Source organism: Bidens hawaiensis, unplaced genomic scaffold, assembly GCF_021521415.1.
Source record: "Bidens hawaiensis isolate Kalapana, Puna unplaced genomic scaffold, B.hawaiensis_p1.1 tig00006068_1, whole genome shotgun sequence".
NCBI lineage: Eukaryota > Viridiplantae > Streptophyta > Magnoliopsida > Asterales > Asteraceae > Bidens > Bidens hawaiensis.
In genome coordinates, this window is record NW_027491401.1 from 1 (window position 1) to 26047 (window position 26047).

At 32.3% G+C, this 26047-nt stretch overlaps 2 protein-coding genes across 12 annotated transcripts; both read left to right on the forward strand.

The window, feature by feature from the left end:
- Positions 1 to 1285: 1285 nt before the first annotated feature.
- On the forward strand, positions 1286 to 1663 carry LOC143631400 (uncharacterized). Its single transcript, XM_077100172.1, has one exon. The coding sequence runs from the start codon at positions 1286 to 1288 to the stop codon at positions 1661 to 1663; it is 378 nt and encodes a 125-aa protein (XP_076956287.1).
- Positions 1664 to 18243: 16580 nt separating this feature from the next.
- Positions 18244 to 25640, forward strand: LOC143631413 (sugar transport protein 14-like). Of its 11 annotated transcripts, none has more exons than XR_013153348.1 (5): positions 18244 to 18528; positions 18608 to 18665; positions 19096 to 19173; positions 20755 to 21031; positions 23009 to 23838. XR_013153348.1 is itself a non-coding variant. In XM_077100184.1 (4 exons), the coding sequence occupies exons 1-3, from the start codon at positions 18564 to 18566 to the stop codon at positions 23101 to 23103; spliced, it is 474 nt and encodes a 157-aa protein (XP_076956299.1). In that variant the 5' UTR covers positions 18244 to 18563; the 3' UTR covers positions 23104 to 23149; positions 25349 to 25640. The 11 variants fall into 11 exon arrangements, 5 of the variants coding, with proteins under 5 accessions (XP_076956299.1, XP_076956297.1, XP_076956300.1 ...); XR_013153349.1 differs by having other exon boundaries at positions 18244 to 18522; positions 18603 to 18665; XR_013153347.1 differs by having other exon boundaries at positions 18244 to 18665.
- Positions 25641 to 26047: the final 407 nt, after the last annotated feature.

Sequence of the window (26047 nt, forward strand, 5' to 3'; positions counted from 1 at the left end):
GATGTATGTTAGGAACAGCCAAAAGGATTAACAATTAGGAATCATTTACCAATAGATTAGATTAGGAAAGGGGGCAAGTCTAGTCTCACTACTAAAAAACAAGTCATTTTTTCACAAAAATTTCTTATAAATTTCATACGAAAAGTAGTTTCAACAGATTTCTAACAAAAAAATAAGCTCCAACTTTGCTATGATATTATCTAATAAACGTTATGTTAAGTAAAAATAGTTTTTGTAGAAAAAGTGTAAGAAGTTTACAATCACATGTTTTTGTAGCAATTTTGTAAGAAAAGATGTTAGAAAATGGTTGAAAACGATTTTCAAGCATGTATTTTTCCAACGTAACTTTTTGTTGGAAAACTGTTAGAAACTGAATTTTCCAACAAATTCCTACGAATTCAGTTGTAGAAAAACATCTCTTTTTCTAGTAGTGTATGGTCGGAGCTCGTCTAAGCTCAAGCTTAGGCTTGTTTCATCTATGAGAGCTCGAACTTGGGCTTATGCTTGACTCGTTTATTGTTTATTAACATTTAATTACTATATATATACACACACAAATATTTACTTTTATATACATGCATAATTATACTTTTAATTATGAGAAAGTATATATCATTTAATTATATATTTTGCATAATTGTATATGTTGATTATGTAATTGCATACTCTTTTATGAAACACAAGTTGTTATAGGTGCACAGATATTTTTTTTATAAAAGTTATTATATATGCCTGATAATATGAACTTTTAGACTCACGAGTCTAGCTAAAGTTAGTATGATAGGTTGAACTTGTTTGGTAATGGGTTTAGTCTAGCTAGAGTTAGTACGATAGTTTGAACTCATTTACCATTATAATCTCCATATTTACAAATACTTGCTAATGATTTATAGGTTGCGATATGCCTGGAGCGGTGTGCCAAGATCCCCGTTTCATCGGTGCCGATGGCATCACTTTCTACTTCCATGGAAAGAAGGATAAAGACTTTTGCCTTGTTACCAACAACAACCTCCACATCAACGGCCACTTCATCGGCAAGAGGAACCAAAACATGGGACGTGACTTCACTTGGGTTCAATCCATTGGCATCCTCTACGAAAACCACAAGCTACAAATCGGTGCTCTAAAAACATCCACTTGGGATGAGTCCAACGACCGTATCTCCATCACATTTGATGGAGAAAACATTATTCTACCAGAAACCGAAGGTTCCAAATAGCAGTCTTCCTTAACATCCATCACTCGGGTTGAAGACACAATCAACATCGTTGTTGAAGTTGAAAACATGTTCAAGATCACTGCCAAAGTGGTTCCAATCACAAAACAAGAATCAAGAATCCACAACTATGATATAAACGATGATGATTGCTTCGCGCACCTTGATCTCAAGTTCAAGTTCTTCTCGTTAGGTGATGAAGTGGACGGGGTTTTGGGACAAACTTACAAGAATGACTATGTGAGCAAGGCGAAAATGGGTGTGTTAATGCCTGTTATGGGAGGTTATAGTAAGTATTTGAGTGCGGATTTATTTGCTACGGATTGTTCGGTTGCTAAGTTTAAGGGTAGTGCTAATAATGAAGAAGGTTCACCATTGAACTTGCAATTACCAAGCTTAAGGTGCCAAAGTGGATTAGATGGGCGAGGTGTTGTATGCAAGAAATAGATTCCAGCTCTTGTATATTACTAACATGATTATGTTTATGTAATGTAAAATGAATAAGGAGCTAAGCTTCCAACTTGTGGAATAAAATGACGAATTTCAATTATTAATAGTTATTATTATACTAGGTTAGAAACCCGTGTATTACACGAGTTTGAAAAATTAAATCTTATTCATTTTCTTATTATATGATTATGTTTTATATATTTCAATAAGGGTGCTACTAAACGTATCACATCCCCCTCATTTTTACTAAATACACCCCATCTCTCAAGTTTTTTATTAATACAATTCAAATTTTTTTTGTTTTTTTGTTGTCATTTTGTTATTTATTATTATTATTATTATTATTATTATTATTATTATTATTGTTTTTTATATTTTAGAAATGATTTTTTTAAATAACAAAATATTACCTTTTCTTATTTGTAAAAAAACATTTTTTATTATTTAAAAATATGTTTTTTCTATAATTGTTTTATTTCTTTATAAAAAGAAAACTGATTCTTGAACCCTCTTAACGCTCATGTCATGTCAAGGTAGTTGTTTTTTTAATAGTTTTTAGATATAGTTTACATTTTTTTAAAAACAAATTTCATATTATGAAAGTTTTCTAATGTAGCCTTTTAATGTGCATGAATATGACCAAACATATTTCACTACATACATACATACATACATGGATATTGATAATAATAAAATAATATTATTATGATAAAAAATAAGCAAAAAAAGAGTGATATACAAAAAAATATATATATAAAAACAAAAACTTTATAGTTTTTGGTTTGATATTTTAAAAGAAAACTATAAAATGTAAAAAAAAATGTTATAATATGTCAAGTAAAATTGTTAAAAGAATGAAAAGTCTAGAGGATGGGATATGACAAGGAGAGGGGGGGGGGGGGGACAGTAAGTTTAGTCTACACATATTTTGCTACTGAACTAACAACTGCAATAGTTTCTATTGATAAAAAAATTACCAAAGTATTCAAATTGGGGGTTTAATGATGTTAATTAATTAACCATCCATAACTAATAAAAAATAAACTTGTGTATGTTATAAAATTATAAGCAATGACAACTACATATTTGGTAATATCGGCAAAGAAAGTGTAATACAAATAAAGTTATAGACATTTTATAACAATTGTTTTTCAGTTTCAAGCATGTCGTTTACTAAACTTATAACTTTAGATGATATTGACACATTTTACTTAACTCCAACAATATACAAGAAACTTAACACTTATAGTGAGTTTTATATTTGTGTGAAAGTAAAAAAACGTGTACTAACCAAACCGGTTCTTATGTGTTGCGTTGAGTGTCACGACTCGTTCTTTTTGCCAGCTATAAGAGAACACAAGTAGCAAATTTGACCCGTTTACTTAAAGGGTCGAACATAAGTTGAACTTGCCTAGCATGTTCCAAGTCATACTAAAAGTGGGTCTGTTTCAAGTGGAACTTGTTGTGACCTAATACGTAAATCAAAATAAAAAAAAATGTTGCAAATGTTTTATTCACAACAAATAAGTATCTCACTAAAAACCAAACCATCATTCCTCCCTTATATCAAACAATTTCGAGATTCATGTATAGAAGATACATACAACACAAATAAATCATAATATTAAACAATCAACTTAAAAGAAACAAATTATTATTTCAAATGCCCTACTCATGATCTTACAATGATTTTGTATAGAATCGCTTTGCAACACCAATAATTACAACCGTTTTCCGATCATTTATAGTAGTCAATTATACTTTATGGTCTCAACTTGCAAATTTGAATTAAAAAAAAACAAAAACATGAGTGTTTTTCCTGTAATTGACAACACAACGATAGTCATCCAAGAAGATATGAATTTCGCTTCATGAATATAAATGGATATAAACAAAAATTCACTATGGTACCACTGTATTACGGGGATCAAAACAACTCTATTTTTTTATCAGTTTGGCCCGAAACTCTAGTTTATGCAAGTTTGTATAATACCTTGACTGCAAATGAAGTATAACAAACACAATGAATTTTACTATCAGTTAAAATGTGAAATAAAAAATTCACATAATTATTAGATATAAAAGAGAGAGTACTGATATGGACCATCATCAATCAATTTTCCTCATTGAGTTTTGAATTTTGTGACTTTATTAAAAATTATCAATACATATAAAAAGTTGATTATATAGAATTAAAAGTAAAAAGTAATCAAGTGAGATGAACCATTTTCGTATTGCTTAAAGTAAAGACAAATATTGACACATTCTGAATTAGTCACTAATAAACTAAAAACATATAACAAAAATTTACACTCACTAAAATGAGTTTCATAAGTTTTACATATATTCTTTTATTCAAATCATAGATAAATTATTAAAATGGAATGTTTAGAATATTTATTAATTGTTTAAATTAGAAAGTTTTGACTTTCAATGTTGAATAATAATCATGACACTTGGCACAAAAATATGACAATTAGGTGACATGTGGCACAACAATGATTTTTATATATTATAATAGTAGATATTAGACAGATTATTGTATAGTGTGTGATGAAGTGTTGATCTAAAACTTAGCTAACTCTTATACAAGGGGAAAACGGGGCAAAAAAGAGCTCAAACATAAAAAAAACATAACTTGATCTATAATTTACATTTTTAGCTTTCGCTTTTTTTAGTCGATTCACATAATTTACATTTCTATTTAATGTCTTAATTTCAGTATTCCATAATTATTTAGTAATTTTGAAATCTTTTCAAACTTGTCAAATTTACAACACCCCTTTATGTAGTGTTTTGAAACCCTACCCAGTTGGTCGGACTAGTTTATACCAGGTCGAGTCAGGGTATTTGGGGAGTTTCCTAAAAACCTGGCCGGGTTTTGCGGGTAGCGGTTGGGCCGGACCTGGTGACCCGACGGGTGAACAGGTAAAACCCATTTTTTCATTAAAGCCCATTTCACTCGTCGAACCACGACCTAAATGACATGACTTGGAGCTTCTTCAGAATAACAATATCAAGGTCCTCAACCTTAGGCTCAGGAGGGTTTAAAGCAAGCTCGTGCTTCTTCCAAACAAGAGAAAAAGGTAAAATAGAGGCCGACACATATAAGAACTTATCTTTCCAGGAAGACATAAGACCAATCATGCTTGAGATGAGGCTAGCCTTGCAACGAGTTTTCTCAACGGTGAACCAATTTCCATTCTTGGTGAGTTGAAAAACCGTTGATACATGGGCAAACTAGGCTCATAACCGAGAGAACGACAAACAACCTCAAAATGCAATATCCTAGCAACACCAACAGGAGCAAGCTGACAAAGACAAACGCTATGGTACTCCAAAACGTTGAGAAAGAACTTAGAGAAAGGGAACCGAGGGTTGGATTGGTCAAATAACAGTTATAAAGGGCATACCTTGCCTAGAGGACAACTAGAAACAGAGGTTGAGGTTGAGGGTTTGGGCAACTCTGGTTCAAACTCGGGACCTATTTCATACTCCAAGCAGAAATGATCGAGCTCTGCTTGGGTAAGTTTGGAAAACTAGATAGCCATGTTTGCTTTAGAACCCATGATTGAAAGAAGATTAGAAGGAGAGAGGATAAAAAAAGGAAGAAACTGCCAGATAACTCGTTAAGATCTGAAAGGTTTTAGGGTGAAAAAGTGGAGAAGTTACAAAAGACGGTTCTTAGGAAGTTATATAAAGAGATTTTTGAAATGCAAATCTCCAAAGTATAGGGTAGGTGGAAGGCTGAGATTGATTATAGGGCCATATGTAACTTTAGGTGTCATAATGAGCTCCTGCCATAAGTGTCAAATCAGTGAGTTACAGCAGGATGCCGCCACCAAACTTAAAATAACAATAATGATCGAAAGGTCGTTATGAGAAGCTTCTAGCTTCCAGCCCTAGGTTTCAAACTCGGAAACTTCGGACCAGAAGCTTCTAGCTTTCAGACCACACGACAAAGAAACATTATCTAGCTCTTGGGCTTCAATAAACAAGCCCAAAACGGAAAATTGGGTATATGCATTGGCCTAGGAAGAGGCATGACACTGAACCCAAAAGCATTAAACGCCCTAGGGATCGAAAACATCATGAAGAAAAAAGGAGTTAAGTCACAAGCATTCATCATTGCAATCCGAACACTTCTGACCGGGGGACTGTGATGTGGGTACCCATACCCACTCATGAACAAGGGAATCCTAGAAGTTTAGAAGTAGCAAGCATAAGCTGCTAGACTATGAAGCTCGAAGCTTCTCCACCAAGGTGCTGTTTGTTTTTGAAGAAAATTGTCTGCAATCTGATTTAATGTCTGCAACTGAAGATGTGGTCTGAAGGTCTGCAATCTGAAAATATAATACTGTTTGTTTTATAAACTGGATATCGTCTGCATAAGCTAAAAATTAGTTACCTGTCATATATACTACAGTAGATAAAAGTCATTTAACGTTTGTAAACTGCTAAAATAATTGGTAGTGGTGTACGAACTATGGAAGTGGGTGGTGGTAGGCGGTGAACGGTGGTGGTGGTGATGGACGGTTGTGATGGTGGGTGGTGGACCGTGATGGTGGCCGGCAATGGGTGGTGGACTATGGTAATGGTGGATGGTTGTGGCGGGTGATGGTGGTGGTGATGGCAGGGTGGTGGTGGTGGCGACGGACGGTGGATGGTGGTGGTAGTGAACGGTGGTTGTGGCCGACGGGGGTGGTGGTGGTGATGGACGGTGGTGGTGGTGGGTGGTTAACGGTGGTGGTGGTGGTGGACGGTGGGGGTAGGTGGTGGTGGCGGCAGACGGTGGGTGGTGGTGGTGACGGCAGACGGTGGATGGTGGTGGTGGCGGACGGTGGGTGGTGGTGGTGTTGGACATTGAGTGTTGGTACTTGGTATGATGTTAAGAAATGTGAAGAAGTGTGAAGATTGTGAAAAAAACTTATTTTTTAAGACCATGTCTGCGCGCCCGCAGACATAGGCACCTTGCAGACCTTATAAGCAAAAACAAACACAACCCAAGACTTCTATGTTGACTAGGGAAGTTCTTCGCTACAATAAACATCAAAAAAGTCACATTTGATGTGACATAAGCTGAAACCTGCCATAAAGCAAGGATGTCGACATGGCACGACAAAAGCAAAATACTAGTTACACTAATATGGTATTGCTTGTCTACATATGTTAAAATAATAGTTGACCATTTCCCTTTAGGAAACTAAGCTTCCCTAAAAAACTTCCAGGATGCTTATAAAAAGGAGACTTCATTCAATGGTAAATATTCATACTCACTCATATTATATCTTTCCACTCTCTCTTCATACGCTTCATACTTACTCTCTTATTAACCTTTGTATCATATCATTGATTCTCACACCGGAGGTTGATTGTAGGAGACCCCCTCCCGCGGTTAGACTAACCGGTCATGTTTTCTTTGATCTTAGCTGGTTAGGAAGCTCTCTTAGTACCGTACTCTTGAACCGCCATACATTCATTGTCTTTATACTTGTTGTAGCAACAGTTAATGTTTTAAGTTATAAATGAACTAGACACAAGTAAATGATTAAGGGTATAATTCTAAATTCTAGTGATATGTAGTTCTCCATGTTAAGAGGTGTTTGGATGTTTGACTTTAAAGTATAATTTGTTTTATTCAAAATTCATATTACATATATATATATGTGGTTCAAATAAAAAGAAGAAAGAGTTTTCTAGGAATGGTAAGAACCAATAGATTTTTAACATGTGGCATTACAACATATGGTGAAAGAACAAATCTAGGAAACTATGTCGGTTATAATGGTAAAAGAGTAATTGTATGAAACTATGACGGTTTTTGATAATTTTAAATCTCAACCATTGATTAACATGATCCAATGGCTATGATTTATTCCTAGTCTTCATAGGAAACTACTTGTTTTTAGGATATAAGGAGTTTCTTAGGAATTGTAAGAACCAACAAATTTTTGACACTTGGCATTACAAATGATGGTGAAAGAACAATTCTAGGAAACTATGTCGGTTATAATGATGAAAGAGTAATTTTAGGAAACTATGTCGGTTTTTAGTAAATTTAAATCTCAACCATTGATTAACATTATCCAATGGTTATGATTTATTCCTAGTCTTCCTAGGAAATTACTTCTTTTTAGTATAACTCTATAATCAATTTTTCATACACTCTCAAAATAACTATTCATCAACTTGTTTTGTTGATTTGATAAAAAAATATAAATAGACAAATAGAAAGGCTCCGTTTCTTCAAGTGTGATTCAGACCTTCGAAAAGGTTGAGTCATCCAAATGGTCTCGTACGTGGTGGCAACAACGATATAAAAAGTGCTGAGATGGATAGTGGTAGCATAAGCAGTATCAACGGGGACAATGGTAGCAATGGTGGTGACGACAGTAATGGCGGTGACAATGTGGTGTGAACAGTGACAATGAACAAAAGAAACTAACATTGTATCAGATGTATTCCGTAACAAATCAAATAAGCTAAACAAACAATTTCTACACCACCTAATCCATAAAATGAAATTTAGTTAACCAAAAGAGCATTTGATTACTCAAAATAAATTGAAAAGAACCATTATTCATACAAATACAACAACAACCATTAGCTAGAAAAAGACAACCACACTTTATGTATAAGTATAATAAAAATGCAACCACACTTGATTACTAGAAGGGGTTTGTATCGACCCTCACTTTACACCTTTCTGTGACATGTTTAATGTACGGTTGTTCTTTAATAAGATACAACATATAATAACAAAATATAATAGTAATATTAATAAAAAAATAGCCGGATGTGTGTTGGTAAATCTATGTAACTACCGTCATTATATATAGAAATAAAAATAACAAAATAATAATAATAATAATAATATAAAAAGGTCGGCTATTTTGAAGAAATAGAAATCGTGTTCCCTAAACACCAACGATCATCAAACACTGCTTTCCGACTACGCAATTAATGCAATTAACATTATGTTTTCATTCGTCTAACACATCGATTGATTACTCAACAATTGCTATTGGATTCTCGTTCGTCAAATCCGATAAGAAAGTCGAATCTTATAAAAAAAACCGGATATTATAAAAATCCGATTTGTAGAGTTAAAAGAAATATAAAAAACTAAAAATAATATAAATAATATTATATTATTTGAAGATATAATATTATAGAAAGGTCGGTTAGTTGCTTTGAAGAAATAGAAAACGTACTAATTTAACTGTAACGGAGGGAAGCCCTAAACCCTCAACGGTCAATAAACCTCGCCTTTGCTTTCCGACTATGCAATTAATCAAATCAATTAATCGAATATACTCAGTGATTGCTATTCGATTCTCGTTCGTCAATTCCGGTAACAAAATCGATTACTCTGTTATTATTACTACTACTACTACTACTACTACCACTAAGAGTTGAGTTGTAACAGATCGATTACTCGGTTATCCGCAGCTGTGAGGTATTCCTACCACCACAACTCACGGTGCATTATCGGTAAGATAGTCGAATCTCAGCAAATTTAAACTCTGTTAATGCGATTACTAATTACTTAGGGTTACAGTTACAGTTAGTATTTCTAGTTAGTTGTTTAGGTCAGTTAATTTAACAACGGTTTGGTTAACCATCATTGAAAGGTACTTTCTATGGTAGCAGCCTGTAGGCGTAATTACGATGTTTGTAAGTGGTTAATGATAGACGATACGGTAATAATAAGAGTAAATGGTGATTGATATGATAATGATAGGGATTTATGATAGCAGCTTTTAAGAGGTGATGGCTTTTTAAGTGATAGACGTAATTACCGACTACCGATCTGTGGTAATAGCTTTTAATTTTTGGATTCTTGTCTGAGATATAAGAATAGTGAATACTATAGGTTAATGATCATATGGTGAGATTTGAGTAAAACAGTGAGGTTCAGTATACAACATAGTTACTGAGTTTATGCGAGAACGAAAAAGAAAACCAGATCGTTTAACTTTTTAATTACTGATTTATATTTTTTTTCAAAGCTTTGTACTTCTTAGTTCTTACATTTAAATATGTATGTTATATACATTTGTAATCGTTAAACTGATTTGTTTCATTTCACAATTTTTTGCGAGTTAGTTTAATGGTTTTTTTATGTATATGACATATTTGTTTGTATTTAAGAAGTATAAATTCAAAAAAAGAAAAAATATATGAATCATTAATAGAAAATTAAATAATTTGAATTTTCTTTTTGTTCGCGTCATAACTTAGGGTTCTATAGTAAACCTCTTAGTATACACACACACACACACTAACGTCCATTGTTTTACACTTTTACCATAGGAGACTTATGGTAGCAGGTAGGCGTAGTCATCGACCAGTGATATATGGTAATAGCTTTTAAGTGGTTAATGATAGACGATACAATAAGTGTTAATATGATTTGGTATTAATGTGGAGTACTAAATAATGATAGGTGATGATAATAGCTTTTAAGTGGATAATGATAGACGATAATTGTTAGAATCTTGTCTTTGATATCAGAATAATTGACAAAAACCTTAACATAACAGAAAAGTACTTATTAGTTACTGATCTAGAATTTAATTTTTAAAATCAACTTCACATCTAGATTGCCTTGTGATATTCTGCATGAAACTATGCTTGCAATCGATGAGCAACAGATAAAATATTTATGTTTTGCTTATTGGCCAATTTCTTGAAAATTGAATATTTTAGATCACTTAAATAAATGCTGTATATATATGGCGAAGTTCATGATACAACACTGAATATATGCGAGAATGAAAAAGAAAACTAGATTGTTTAACTTTTTAATTACTGATTTATATTTTTTCAAAGTTTTTTACTTCTTACGTTCACATGCGTATGTTATATACATTTGTAATTGTTAAACTGATTTATTTCACTTCACAATTTTTTGCAAGTTAGTTTAATGGTTTTTATTATGTATATAACGTATTTGTTTGTATTTAAGAAGTATAAATTCAAAAGAAAATATGAATCGTTAATAGAAAATTAAAAAAATTTGGATTTTTATTTGTCTCGCCATAACTTAGTGTTCTATTATAAACCTCTTATTATACATATATATTACATTTAAAGGTTTGAAGAGTGGCTGTAAAATAATACATTCTGCTGTTACTTAGGGTTACAATTATTCTTTCAATGTAAAATAATGATAGGAGACTTATGGTAGCAGGTAGGCGTAATTACCGACCGCTGATCGATGGTAATAGCTTTTAAGTGGTTAATGATGCAAAATAGATACAATAAGAATAAATAATGATAGGTGACTTATGATGATAGCTTTTAATTGTTGGAATCAACTGTAAGTTAATGATCGATCATACCTCCTTTTGTTCCGCTCATCTTTCATTGACAAAAACATAACATAACAGAAAAGTATCTATTATTAAACATTTGTGTTTTGCATTTTGGCCAATTACTTGAAAATTGATTATTTTAAACTACTTAAATGTTGTATATGTATATGATGAGGTTCATTATAGAAGGATGATTTTATGCGAGAACGAAAAAGCGAACTCGATCGTTTTGTTTTTTTAATTACTGATTTATATTTTTTCAAAGTTTTTTTACTTCTTACATTCAAATGCGTATGTTATATATATTTGTAATCGTTAAACTGATTTGTTTCATTTCACAATTTTTTGCGAGTTAGTTTAATGGTTTTTTAATGTATATAACATATTTGTTTGTATTTAAGAAGTATAACTTCAAAAAAAATCATGAATCATTAATAGAAAATTAAACAATTTGGATTTGTTTTTTGTCTCGCCATAACTTAGTGTTCTATTCTAAACCTCTTATTGTACATATATATTACAGTTTAAGGTTTGAAGAGTTGGTTGTAAAATAATACATTCTGCCGTTACTTAGGGTTACAATTATTTTTTCAATGTAAAATAATGATAGGAGATTTATGGTAGCAGGTAGGCGTAATTACACCGGTGATCGATGGTAATAGCTTTTAAGTGGTTAATGATACAAAATAGATACAATAAGAGTAAATAATGATAGGTGACTTATGATGATAGCTTTTAATTGTTTTAATCAACTATATGTTAATGATCGATCATACCTCCTTTTGCTCTGATCACCTGCTATTGACCAAAATATAACATTATAGAAAAGTACTTATTAGATACTGATTATGTATCTGTTATTAAAAATTTGTGTTTTGCATTTTGGCCAATTACCTGAAAACTGAATATTTTAAACTACTTAAATGTTGTATATATATGATGAGGTTCATTATAGAACGATGATTTTATGCGAGAACGAAAAAGCGAACTAGATCGTTTTATTTTTTTTAATTACTGATTTATATTTTTTCAAAGTTTTTTTACTTCTTACATTCAAATGTGTATGTTATATACATTTGTAATCGTGCTGGAAAAGGTTGATTCTCTAGATAACTTTGCCGATATTTTTACAAAAGCTTTTGACCGATCTCGTTTTCAAAACCTTATTGAATTATATGGGATGATCAATCCCGAGTAACCGTGTCTTGTTTTTTCTTTAAAATTTGTTTTAAAAAAAATCACTCTTGCTTAAAATTATGTCAGTTGCTCAAGTTTGAAGGATATATACTTGTATATGTTTGGTCCTCTTATCTACTTGTAGATTCAAAGGATAGCCATTCACCTAAAAATTGAAAGCATCTGGGGCGATTGTGATGTGTTTTGCCGATCTTTTTACAAAAGCTTTTGACTGATCTCTTTTTCAAAACCTTATTGAATTATATGGGATGTAATATCAGAAAGGGGTGGCGGCGCAGCTTGTTGCCCGCCTACCTGCTATGTTGATTTAATATCTATGTTTCTACCATGAAATGAAATTGTGTTACTAAGTATTAAAATAAAAAAAAAATAAAAAAAACTAGTGATTTGTATTTTTTCAAAGTTTTTACTTCATACATGCATATGTGTATGTTATATATATTTCTAATCGTTAAACTGATTTGTTTCATTTAACAATTTTTTGCAAGTTAGTTTAATGATTTTTTATGTATATAACATATAAGTTTGCATCTAAGATGTATAAATTCAAAAAACAATATGAAACATTAGTAAAAAATTAAACAATTTAGATTTCTACTAGCTCTCGCTGTAACTTAGTGTTCTATAGTAGCCACTTATTATATATATTCATTCAGTACTTTAGGTTATTCGTTTTTCAATGCAAAATAATGATAAGGGACTTATGGTAGCATTAAGGCGTAAGTATGGATCGATGATCTATAGTGATAGCTTTTAAGTGTTTAATGATAGATCATACAATAACAGAAAATATGATTCGGTAATAACATGGAGTAAAGGATAGGTTAGTAACAGATAAGTACTTACTAGCTACTTGTATCTAGATTGCCTTGTGATTATCTGCTTGAAACTATACGCTTGTGATCGATGGCTAAATTTTTGTGTTTTGCTTGAAAATTGAATGTTATAAACTAATTTAGTTACTTTTTTCATTCTTATTGTTATAATTTTTATACAGTTTAGTAAAATCTATATTTAAGCAAAAGTCTATTATGAAATTTAATTTATGTTTATTCTAACATAAAACAAAACTAATCTAAGTTTGAAAAAACAATATAAAACAAGTAAGTTTGAGAAATCATCATCATCATCATCGGGTGGGCAAAAGTGAAATTGCACTAATTTTGACGTTATTTTACTAATCTCGTGAAAATAACGTTAAAAGTGACGGACGGTTAATCAGGCATCATGTAGTGGCGTTGATAGCCGAAAGACAAGGGTACATGCACCGATCAGCCGGTGTCCCGATGATTGAGTGCTATGTGCCTTATGTCCAAGGCTTGATGCAAAACTACTATCGAGCCGGGGGTCTCAACGGAAGCAGCCTCTCTATCCTTATGGGGTAGAGGTAAGGCTGTCTACATCTTACCCTCCTCAGACCCTACTATAGCTTTGCTATTGGTGGGATATACTGAGTACGATGATGATGATGATAAGTTTGAGAAAATAGTATCTAATAGTTTACTTGCTAAGATAGAATAAATAATTAGCATAATTTATTGTATTGATACGATACTAATCTAGTTTTATTGGTTTCATTTTTTTTGTGTGACACTGGGGAGATGGAGGTGCTAAACATCATACTAATGTGGATGTACGTGTTGCTGCATGCTAATGAAATATTTCCCACTATGTTAAGGTTTGTTGCTTTAAAATAACCAGTTTACCATGGATTGTGTTTTTAAGAATTTATTGACTTTTTCAGTACTTGAGTGCAGGTCATTTTATGACAGAAGCAATGATAATACCGCTGATTGAGCTTCAATCTCTGATCAGGTACATAATAACTTTAATTTGAGTTGACTTTTATGAGGGTACTTTACGGGTCATTGAATGTCTAATTAGCCAGAAATAGCTTGAGTTAAATGGAATGTCATTTGACCCGTAACAAACTCGTTAAATAAACCGACCGTTATACCAAATGCTATTACTATTACTATTACTTTCTAGGGTTATAATAATTGTATTTAGAATTGAAAACTAGTTTCTAGGGTTACAGTTAAAGGTTAGGTTTCAACAGTTGGAGTTGTAATCATACATTCTATTCTGTTCTGCCATTACTTAGGGTTACAATTGTTTTTTCAATGTCAAATAATGATAGGTGACTTATGGTAGCAGGTAGCTTTTAAGTGGTTAGTGATAGCCGATACAATCAGAGTAAATACGATTCGATAATAACATTGACTTATCGTAGCAGCTTATAAGTGGTAATAGCTTCTAATAGGTTAATGACAGACGTAATTACTGACTAGTGATCTATGGTAATAGATTCAAGTGTTGGATTCTTGTTCGTGACATCGGAATAGTGAAAACTATAGGTTAATGACCTTACCTCCTTGTGTTTTGCCTGAAAATTGAATATTATAAACTACTCAAGTATTGTGTACATTCAAATGCGTATGTTATATACATTTGTAATCGTTAAACTGATTTGTTTCATTACACAATTTTTTGCGAGTTAGTTTAATGGTTTTTTTATGTATATAACATATTTGTTTGTATTTAAGAAGTATAATTCAAAAAAAAAAAAATGAATCATTAATAGATAATTAAACAATTTGAAATTTCTTTTTGTTCGCATCATAACTTAGGGTTCTATAGTAAACCTCTTTTTATACACACACACACACACACACTAACGTCCATTGTTTTACACTTTTACCATAGGAGACTTGTGGTAGCAGGTAGGCGTAGTCATCGACCGGTGATATATGGCAATAGCTTTTAAGTGGTTAATGACTGACGATACAATAAGTGTTAATATGATTTGGTATTAATGTGGAGTACTAAATAATGATAGGTGATGATAATAGCTTTTAAGTGGTTAATGATAGACGATAATTGTTAGAATCTTGTCTTTGATATCAGAATAATTGACAAAAACCATAACATAACATAACAGAAAAGTACTTATTAGTTACTGATCTAGAATTTAATTTTTAAAATCAACTTCACATCTAGATTGCCTTGTGACATTCTGCATGAAACTATATGCTTGTAATCGATGACCAACAGATAAAATATTTATGTTTTTCATTTTGGCCAATTACTTGAAAATTGAATATTTTAGACCACTTAAATAAATGTTGTATATATATATATGGCGAGGTTCATGATACAACACTGAATATATCCGAGAATGAAAAAGAAAACTAGATCGTTTAACTTTTTAATTACTGATTTATATTTTTTCAAAGTTTTTTACTTCTTACGTTCAAATGCGTATGTTATATACATTTGTAATTGTTAAACTGATTTGTTTCATTTCACAATTTTTTGCAAGTTAGTGTAATGGTTTTTATTATGTATATAACATATTTGTTTGTCTTTAAGAAGTATAAATTCAAAATAAAAATATGAATCATTAATAGAAAATTAAAAAATTTGGATTTTTATTTGTCTCGCCATAACTTAGTGTTCTATTCTAAACCTCTTATTATACATATATATTACATTTAAAGGTTTGAAGAGTGGCTGTAAAATAATAATTCTGCCGTTACTTAGGGTTACAATTATTCTTTCAATGTAAAATAATGATAGGAGACTTATGGTAGCAGGTAGGCGTAATTACCGACCGGTGATCGATGGTAATAGCTTTTAAGTGGTTAATGATACAAAATAGATACAATAAGAGTAAATAATGATAGATGACTTATGATGATAGCTTTTAATTGTTGGAATCAACTGTAAGTTAATGATCGATCATACCTCCTTTTGTTCCGCTCACCTGTCATTGACAAAAACATAACATAACAGAAAAGTATCTATTATTAAAATTGTGTTTTGCATTTTGGCCAATTACTTGAAAATTGATTATTTTAAACTACTGAAATGTTGTATATGTATATGATGAGGTTCATTATAGAACGATGATTTTATGCGAGAACGAAAAAGCGAACTCGATCGTTTTGTTTTTTAAATTACTGATTTATATTTTTTCAAAGTTTTTTTACTTCTTACATTCAAATGCGCATGTTATATACATTTGTAATCGTTAAACTGATTTGTTTCATTTAACAATTTTTTGCGAGTTAGTTTAATGGTTTTTTAATGTGTATAACATATTTGTTTGTATTTAAGAAGTATAAATTCAAAAAATAAAAAATCATGAATCATTAATAGAAAATTAAACAATTTGGATTTTTTTTTTGTCTCGCCATAACTTAGTGTTCTATTCTAAACCTCTTATTATGCACATATATTACAGTTTAAGGTTTGAAGAGTTGGTTGTAAAATAGTACATTCTGCCGTTACTTAGGGTTACAATTATTTTTTCAATGTAAAATAATGATAGGAGACTTATGGTAGCAGGTAGGCGTAATTACACCGGTGATTGATGGTAATAGCTTTTAAGTGGTTAATGATACAAAATAGATACAATAAGAGTAAATAATGATAGGTGACTTACGATGATAGCTTTTAATTGTTTGAATCAACTATATGTTAATGATCGATCATACCTCTTTTTGCTCCGATCACCTGCCATTGACCAAAATATAATATTATAGAAAAGTACTTTTTAGTTACTGATTATGTATCTATTATTAAAAAGTTGTGTTTTGCATTTTGGCCAATTACCTGAAAACTGTATATTTTAAACTACTTAAATGTTGTATATATATGATGAGGTTCATTATAGAACGATGATTTTATGCGAGAACGAAAAAGCGAACTAGATTGTTTTATATTTTTAATTACTGATGTATATTTTTTCAAAGTTTTTTTACTTCTTACATTCAAATGCATATGTTATATACATTTGTAATCGTTACCTGCTAGGATAGAATAACTAGTTAGCATAATTTATTGTATTGATACGATACTAATCCAGTTTCATTGGTTTTATTTTTGGGGTGTGACACATTGGAGATGGGAGTGCTAAACATAATAACTAATGCTTAGAGTGATACTACTGTGGTTGTATGTGTTACTGCATGCTAATGATTGGAAATCTCCTGCTCGGTTAAGGTTTGTCATTATGAAATAATATGTGAACCATGGATAGTGTTTTTGAGATTTTTTTGACTTTTTCTGTATTTGCGTGCAGGCCATTTTATGACAGACGCAGTTATTATACCTCTGATTCAGCTTCAACCTCTGTTCAGGTACATCATAAATTTTAATTGAGTTGACTTTTATGAGGTGTTTTAATCAATTAATAACAAAGAGCGATCCTCGAAACCATTGAATAAACTGAATTCTCATAGCAGTAACTTTAATTTGATCTCATTGTAAATTTGTGCGATCTGAAGTGTCTGTAACCTGGTAATTTTAACTTTCAATTTTGTATAAAAACCTTCACCAAATCAAAAATTCCAAAACTACCCTTTCTGTTTACTTCTGCAAATTGCAATCACGTTTTAGTATTTCTACAGTATCCTTCAACAATAAGAACTTCCATCTGTATCTTGGAATTCAATTTCCAAGTTCAACTTCACATCTAGATTGCCTTATGATATTCTTCTTGAAACTATATGCTTGTGATTGATGGCCTACAGATTAAAGGTTTTCCTAAAAAAATAGAGTATTTTAAACTAGTTAGGTGTTGTGTATATATATATATATAGTGAGGTTCATGATAGAACACTGACATTATGCGAGAATAAAAAAGCAAACTAGATCGTTTATTTTTTTAATTAGTGATTTGTATTTTTTCAAAGTTTATTACTTCTTACATGCAAATGTGGATGGTATATATATTTCTAATCGTTGAACTGATTTGTTTCATTTAACAATTTTTTGCAAGTTAGTTTAATGGTTTTTTTCTATGTATATAACATATATGTTTGCTCCTAAGATGTATAAATTAAAAAAAAAATATGAAACATTAATAGAAAATTAAACAATTTAGAACATTTTTTGTTCTCACCGTAACTTAGTGTTCTATAGTAACCTCTTATTACACACACACACACACACTGTTCTACGCTAATTATTATTTTTTCATTTTTATTATTATAATCTCATATACACTTTGTAAAATCTTTATTTAAGCAAAACTCTATTGTGGATTTAAATTTATGTATATTTCTTAACATAGATCAAAACTATTTTAAGTTTGAAAAAACAATATAAAAAAAGTGAGTGATAGAAAAGTTTACCTGCTAAGAAAGAATAGTTAATTAGCATAATTTATTGTATTTATATTATATTAATCCAGTTTTATTTGTTTCATATTTGGGGTGTGACACACTGACACATCGGAGATGGAGGTGCTAGACATTTTAACTGATGCTCTGAGTCAAAGTTCTGTGGATGTACGTGTCGCTGCTTGTATGTGTTTTAAATATCTTCCGCTCGGTTAAGGTTTGTGGTTTTGAAATAATCAGTTTACCGTGGATATGGCTCTTAAGAATTTATTGACTTTTTCAGTGTTTGAGTGCAGGCCATTTTATGACAGACACAGTTATTGTACTCTTGATTTAGCATCAACTTCTGTTCAGGTACATTATAACTATTTGGGTTGACTTTTATGAGGGGTTTTATGGGTTACCAGATGTGTAATCGGCCAGAAATAACTCGAGTTAACTAGAATGCCCTTTGACCCGTAACACACTTGTTAAATAAACCTACCCATGCTGCCCAAAACGACCCAAGCTGACCACAATCTTCAATCTAATATGAGTTTGAGTGTTTGACCTTTATAAACCTTCACCAAATCAAGAACTCCAAAACTACCCTTACAGATTAATTCTGCAAGTTGTAATCTTTTGTATTTCCAAAATTTAACATATTACCTCTTTCTTTCATTTGGTGCCTTCTTTATAGGCCCAACTGCCATTGCTATTTAATACTCATAGTAATCACACAGGAACAGAGTCTTTAACAAAAGAGCCCGAATGTTTTATTTACTAATACTATTCATATTTGCAGGTTTTGTACGTGAAACACCTTTGGCGACAACACTAAAACAGAATCACTCGGTTCATCATCTCTGATTTGTTTGATCAGGTAACTAAATCGAACTACCTGTTAGCATGAATTTGTTCCAAGTGAGAGTACCAATAAATTACACACTAGATACATCGAGTTCGGTTCAGTTTGTTCTCAAACTGGTTATAAACTGGCGGTTCAGTTTGATTTCGAACTGTTTCTTGATTGATCGGATCGGTTTCGGTTTCTTCGGACCCTAAACTGGTTTCAGTGTGAACCTTTTTTAACCAATAACCTAATTGCTCTTAGCCCAAGAAACAAATACAAATTTAAACAAATAATTGTTTAAATAATATTTCTAAATAAATTAATTAATTAAAATATTTAGTTTGTTCTGATTTAGTTAAATAACTATGTTATATGAGTAACTTACACGGATAGTGTTTTGTGGTTTGGTCCAAAATTTGAACTTCGTTCCTAAAGTTTAGATTTAGAAGTTACGGATTTAATCCCCAACTACCTAGGTTTGCTATCATAATGGGTGGGGTAGATCTGCCAAACTCTTTTTTTGTCTGAATTTTTTATTTGCCTAAGTCAACCAATCTTCAAATGGGTCAAATTTTTTACTTCTTAGTTTGCTGGTGTCATTTTCAGTTTATATATATTGGGTTAATTTGGGCTTTATTTTAATACTAATACGTTAAGCAGGCAATTTTTTTGCAAAAGAGGCAAACTGTTAAAGAGGTTTGAATTCACCCATGATATAATCAAGTGTTTACAATCTTCTAATTTGCATTATCCAGAAACACTGGAACGCCATCTTAATGAGTGTCCGTCCTATAATAAACTATCTTCAAATTTTGGGTTCGGGCTTACATGGTGATATATACAACATTGTAGAGTTGTTTATTGTATGTTATTTTGCATACTGTTTTTTTTGTCAATTTTCCTTTTTTCTTGTGATATATTCTCGATTTTTTTTTGTCATATATAGGTTCGTTTAGGCTCGCAAGCCAGCTACTTGTTTATTAAACAAGCTTACTTTTATTCTTGAACTCGGGCTCGGATCAATTCAAGTTTTTAGTGAGGCGATCTCGAGTAGCACACGAGCTACTTGACTCGTTTACACCCTAGTCGAAGATAAAAGCTTTTTTACTTATATATAATAATCTTGTATAGAATGATAAAAACCCATAAGATATTGTCCATTAATAATCAAATTCAATTACATCTAAAAACGCCTACTCTAATCATATTAATTACTCATTAAATTAGGGGATTGCATCATTACCTTGCTATTATCTTTTAGTTATAGTCTGATAGGAAACGGTATCAATCGAAGCTCAAAATGAACAACAATGGTGGAATTGAAATATTATTATGGAGAAGATGATGATCACAAGGATCTACAAGATAACTAACCACCTAAGTGGTTCCAGGGCTATGCCCTTCTCAATGCCTAAGCATGAGCCAACAAACTAACCAATTCTATTCCTCCCCCTCCACTAGAGACTAATGCCTTATTTATAGAACTACTAATTACACTAACCCCCCTCTATTAATAGACAATGACAATTAGAGTAGACTTAGGATATGATTCCAATCATAGTCAATATCGCGAATATGTTATCTCTAATATCTTGTTTCCTGATAATGCAGGTGGTTCCTCTTTATCTGTCAGAAATAGCACCCACGAAGATTAGAGGGACAGTAAACCAACTGCTTCAGTTGACAACTTGCTTATGTATATTTATAGCCAACTTTGTAAACAATGCAATCGAGAAACGCACATGGGGATGGAGATTATCACTCGGGTTAGCCACAGTTCCAGCGACATTAATGTTTATTGGTGGGCTTTTTCTACCTGAAACTTCAAACAGTTTAATAGAACAAGGAAGATTAGAGGAAGGAAGGCGTGTTCAGGAGAAAGTTAGAGGTACAAAAAACATAGAAGCCGAGCTTTATGATCTTCTTGAATCAAGTGAGGCTGCAAAAGCTATAAAAATCCGTTTTAGAAACCTTTTAAAGAAGAAAAACCGGCCTCAGTTGATCATTGGAGCTTTGGGTATACCTGTGTTTCAACAACTTACAGGTATGAATTCGGTTTTGTTTTATGTGCCCGTGATCTTTCAGAGCTTTTGGTTAACGGGAAGTTAACCATGTTTTTTAACGGCCCGTCTTGACCCCAATTAAAATATTCATTTTTAATTGGCCCATTCTGACTCGAACCGTTTTGATCCGTTACCCCGCCTAACCAGACTCGTCCATTTTTCCAGATATACTAAATTTAAGTAGTATTTTTACCCAATATTTGACTCGTTACTCGATCTGCTCAGCCTGCACATTTGCTAGTTAAATATATTTTATCCCGTTACCTATTTATTTGTTTTACAATTAGTTTATAGCATTATTAGTAAATTTCATTATTGGTTAATGTTTTTCTCTCCGCTACGTATCTTCGTTATTTTCATGTTTTCTAATTTGCTGAGAGACTACATTATTGCTGAGTTTTCCCATTTTAGCAGGTTCAGGACAATGCATTACTGTTCTGCCTTATGGGACCCACTGCTAATCCTCTATTCTTGCAGTTTGATCAACTTTTGAGAGGAAGCCGTCTGTTTGTCTATTTCGGCCGTGGCGTTATTTGTTATGAGATTCAGAAGACGAGTAGTCTAGCGGTGTTTCAGTTCGGTACATTTTCTACAAACCCGAAAGGTACACGTTTCTTACTTTTCTATGGTTGTACTTCCACTCTATCCCGTACAAATGCCCATGCTGAACTTGTATCAGTTGCCCAAAACAACCACAATCTCTAGTCTAATATGATTTTGACCTTTAATATTTGTCTTTCTGAATAGCTTGAAATATTGGATTTTAATTAAGTTATAGCAATAAACCAATTGAATAAACTGAATTGTCGTACCTGTAATGTAACTTGTTAATATAAACCTACAATTTTTTGATCAAACTGTATCTTCTTAAACCTTTACCGAATTCAAAATTCCAAAACTACCCTTACAGATTAATTCTGCAAGTTGTAATCAAATTTTTGTATTTCCTAAATATCCTTCTGCAATTTTTAGTTTTCGACCCATTTGCATAAGAACTACCAGCGCCATACTGCAAAAACATAACCAAAACTGCCCCTTTCTTTTTGTAATCAAGGATGGTTGATTCCTTCTTTTGGCACCAATCTTTTGCATACTGTTTTTTTTTGTCTTTTGTTTTTTGTGATATATTCTCATTTTTTATTTATTTTTTGTCATATATAGGTTCGTTTAGGCTGCGAGCCAGCTTTTCAGTCGGGCTTGGGGTTGGGATCGTTTATTAAATAAGCTTTTTTTTATAATCTTGAACTCGGGCTCGGATCAATTCAAGGTTTTAGTGAACTGATCTTGAGTAGACACGAGCTACTTGACTCGTTTACACCCTAGTCTAAGATAAAAGCTTTTTTTACTTGTATATAATGATCTTGCAAATAATGATAAAAACCCATAAGATATTGTCTATTAATAAACAATTACATCTAAAAAACGCCTACTCTAATCATATTAATTACTCGTAATACCAGGACTCGGGCCCTTGATCCTTAAGTTAGGAGATTACACCATTACCGAGCTAATCTCTCTTAGTTAGAGTCAACATCACGAATATGTTTTCTAATATCTTGTTTCTTGATTATGCAGGTGGTTCCTCTTTATCTGTCGGAAATGGCACCCACAAAGATTAGAGGGACAGTCAACCATCTGTTTCAGTTGACAACTTGTTTAGGTATATCTATAGCCAACTTTGTAAACAACGCAACCAAGAAACACACATGGGGATGGAGATTGTCACTCGGTTTAGCCACAGTTCCAGCAACATTACTGTTTATTGGTGGGCTTTTCCAGCAAGATTATCACTCGGTTTCAAGATCTTCAAAACATAGAAGCCGAGTTTCAAGATCTTCAATACAAAAGCTATAATCATCCGTTTAGAAACCTTTTAAAGAGGAAAAACCGGCCTTAGTTGATCATTGGAGCTTTGGGTATACCCGCGTTTCAACAACTTACAGGTATGAATTCGGTTTTGTTTTATGCACCCGTAATCTTTCAGAGCTTTTGGTTAACGAGAAGTTAACCATGTTTTTAAACGGCCCGTCTTGATCCCAATTAAAAAAAATATTTTAAAATTGGCCCATTCTGACTCGAACCGTTATGCCCCGTTACCCCGCCTAACCTGACTCGTCCATTTTGCCAGATATACTAAATTTTAGTAGTATTTTTACCCAATCTTTGACTCGTTACTCGACCCGTTCAACCTGCATATTTGCTAGTTAAATATATTTTATCCCGTTACCTATTTATTTGTTTTACAATTGGTTTGCAGCATTATTAGTAAATTTCATTATTGGTTAATGTTTTTCTCTCTTCTACGTCTCTTTGTTATTTCTTGTTTTCCAATTTGCTGAGAGATTACATTATTGTTTTCTTGCAGGTTCAGGGCAATGCATTACTGTTGCTGCCTTATGGGACCCGCTGCTAACCCTCTATTCTTGAAGTTTGAAGCTCTTCCATTTTTGTTCTCAGTTGAACATAATTTATCAACTTTTCAGAGGAAGCTGGCTGTTTGTCTCGTTCGTCCGTGGTGTTTTTTGTTACGAGATTCAGAAAACGAGTAGTCTGGTGGTGTTTCAGTTCGGTACATTTTCTACAAACCCAAAAGGTACGAGTTTCTTACTTTTCTATGGCTGTAATTCCACTCTGACCCATACAAATGATTATAAAAATGACCCATGCTGAACTTATAAAAATGACCCATACCTTGAAATATTGGATTTTAATCAAGTAATAACATAAAACCAATTGAATAAACTGAATTGTCGTAGTGGTAACTTTAGTTTGATCTTATATAGTAAACATGTGCGATCTGAAGTCTGTAACTTGTTAATATAAACCTTCAATTTTGTGATCAAACTGTATCTTCATAAACCTTCATCAAATCAAAAATTCCAAAACTACCCTTACAGATTAATTCTGCAAGTTGTAATCAAATTTTTGTATTTCCAAATTATCATTCTACAGTTTTTGATTTTCGACCCATTTGCATAAGAACTACCAGCGCCACACTGCAAAAACAAAACCAAAACTGCCCCTTTCTTTTTGTAATCAAGGATGGTTGATTCCTTCTTTTGGAACCTATCTTTTTGTTTGTTTCAACTGTACTCTAATTTCATTCTTGCCTCCGTATGAACAAGGTCGGGCGAGTTGGGAAACGGGTCAGGTTGGGCCGATTGTAATTTTATTTGGGAAAAATTTAATATATTACCCATTTCTTTCATCTGGTGCCTTCTTTATAGGCCCAACCGTCAACCAATCTGTTTGACCTATTTGACTAAACTGTTACGATAGCGCTAAATTTTATATTTGCCTATGTCAACCAATCTTCAAATGGGTTAGACAGGAAAATTTTTCAAAAAAGGTTATCTTAATGAGTGTCCGTCCTAAAATTTAAGAACTTTTAGTTGAACCTTTTTTAATAAAAATAATTACTCCAGGCAACCTTAGAAGTGTTTGAAATTGGTTTGATACAAATGTAAAGTTCCATTAAGAAGTTTTCTGAATGATGTGTGGTTATATATACTTAAAACATCTGTAGCTACTTCTGAGTCAAAATGTATTTTGTTTGACTGCAAAAGTCAAAGTTCACCTTTCTCAAAAGTGTACATTTTTGTAACAAGATTACCAAAGTTTGGTTACTCTTTTTGCTATTAATTCAAATTTTGGGTTCGGGTTTACATGGTAATATATACAACATTGTAGAGTTGTTAATTGTATGCTGTTTTGCATACTGTTTTTTTTTTCTTTTCAGTTTTTCTCTTTCCTTTTGTGACATATTCTGATTTTTTTTAAAGTTGTTCGTCCTGCTGTTAGGAAGTTAACCATGTTTTTAAACGGCCCGTCTTGACCCCAATTGAAATATTCATTTTTAAATTGGCCCATTCTGACTCGAACCGTTTTGACCCGTTACCCCGGATAACCTGACTCGTCCATTTTTATACCAAATTTAAGTAGTATTTTTTCCCAATCATTTACTCGTTACTCGACCCGCTCAACCTGCACATTTGCTAGTTCAATATTTTTCTGAATATTATTTTTTAAAGTTGGTTTGCACCCTTATTAGTGAATTTCATTATTGGTTAATGTTCTCTCTGCAACGCCTCTTCGTTATTTTCTTGGTTTCTTATTTGCTGATAGATTACATTATTCTGCAGGTTCAGGGCAATGCATTACTGTTCTGCCTTATGGGACCCGCTGCTAGTCCTCTATTCTTGAAGTTTGAAGCTCTTCCATTTTTCGTCTCAGTTGAACATAATTAGTCTGGATTAACCTAGACTTGCAGCTCTGTCGCACAAAGGAAGCTGGCTGTTTGACTCTTTCGGCTGTCGTCGCAAGGTCAGCGCCGGTTTCGGGATTTTCCACGTGTGGTGTTTTTTGTTACCAGATTTAGAAACCGAGTAGTCTCATGGTGCTTCAGTTCGGTACAGTTTCTACATACCCGAAAGGTACAAGTTTCTTACTTTTCTATGGTTGTGTATTTAAGTTTTATTGTATTCGCATCTGGACTACTGAGGTGAAGAATGGTTCGTACACAAAAGATTTATAAACCTGTGTACGAATCCCAATAGTAGTATTGGAGCCACTGTTGCGAATCTTTAAAACTCTTTTATCGGTTAAAATTGATTAAAGCAACTTAGATTTACTTTGCCAAACCTTTCGTTTGGCAAAAGGTTGCTACCTTTACGTTTTCTTGTAAGTTATTGTGTTGGTTGCAAATCAAGCCCTAGACATGTGGTTGTGTTTGTTTATATGGTTTGCATTTTTATTTTGTTTGGTTGTGTTTATTTCTATGGTTTGCATTTTTATTTTGTTTTCTGGATAATGTGTTTTTGGTTGTTTTAGAATCCTTGTAA

Excerpts from the sequence above, each read along its gene's own strand:
- LOC143631400 (XM_077100172.1), top strand. The coding sequence starts at position 1,286 with ATGTTCAAGATCACTGCCAAAGTGGTTCCAATCACAAAACAAGAATCA.
- LOC143631413 (XM_077100180.1), top strand. The coding sequence starts at position 18,564 with ATGGCTCTTAAGAATTTATTGACTTTTTCAGTGTTTGAGTGCAGGCCA. Across the intron at positions 18,666-20,754 it reads TAGCATCAACTTCTGTTCAG|GTGGTTCCTCTTTATCTGTC; the intron begins GTACATTATAAC and ends CTGATAATGCAG.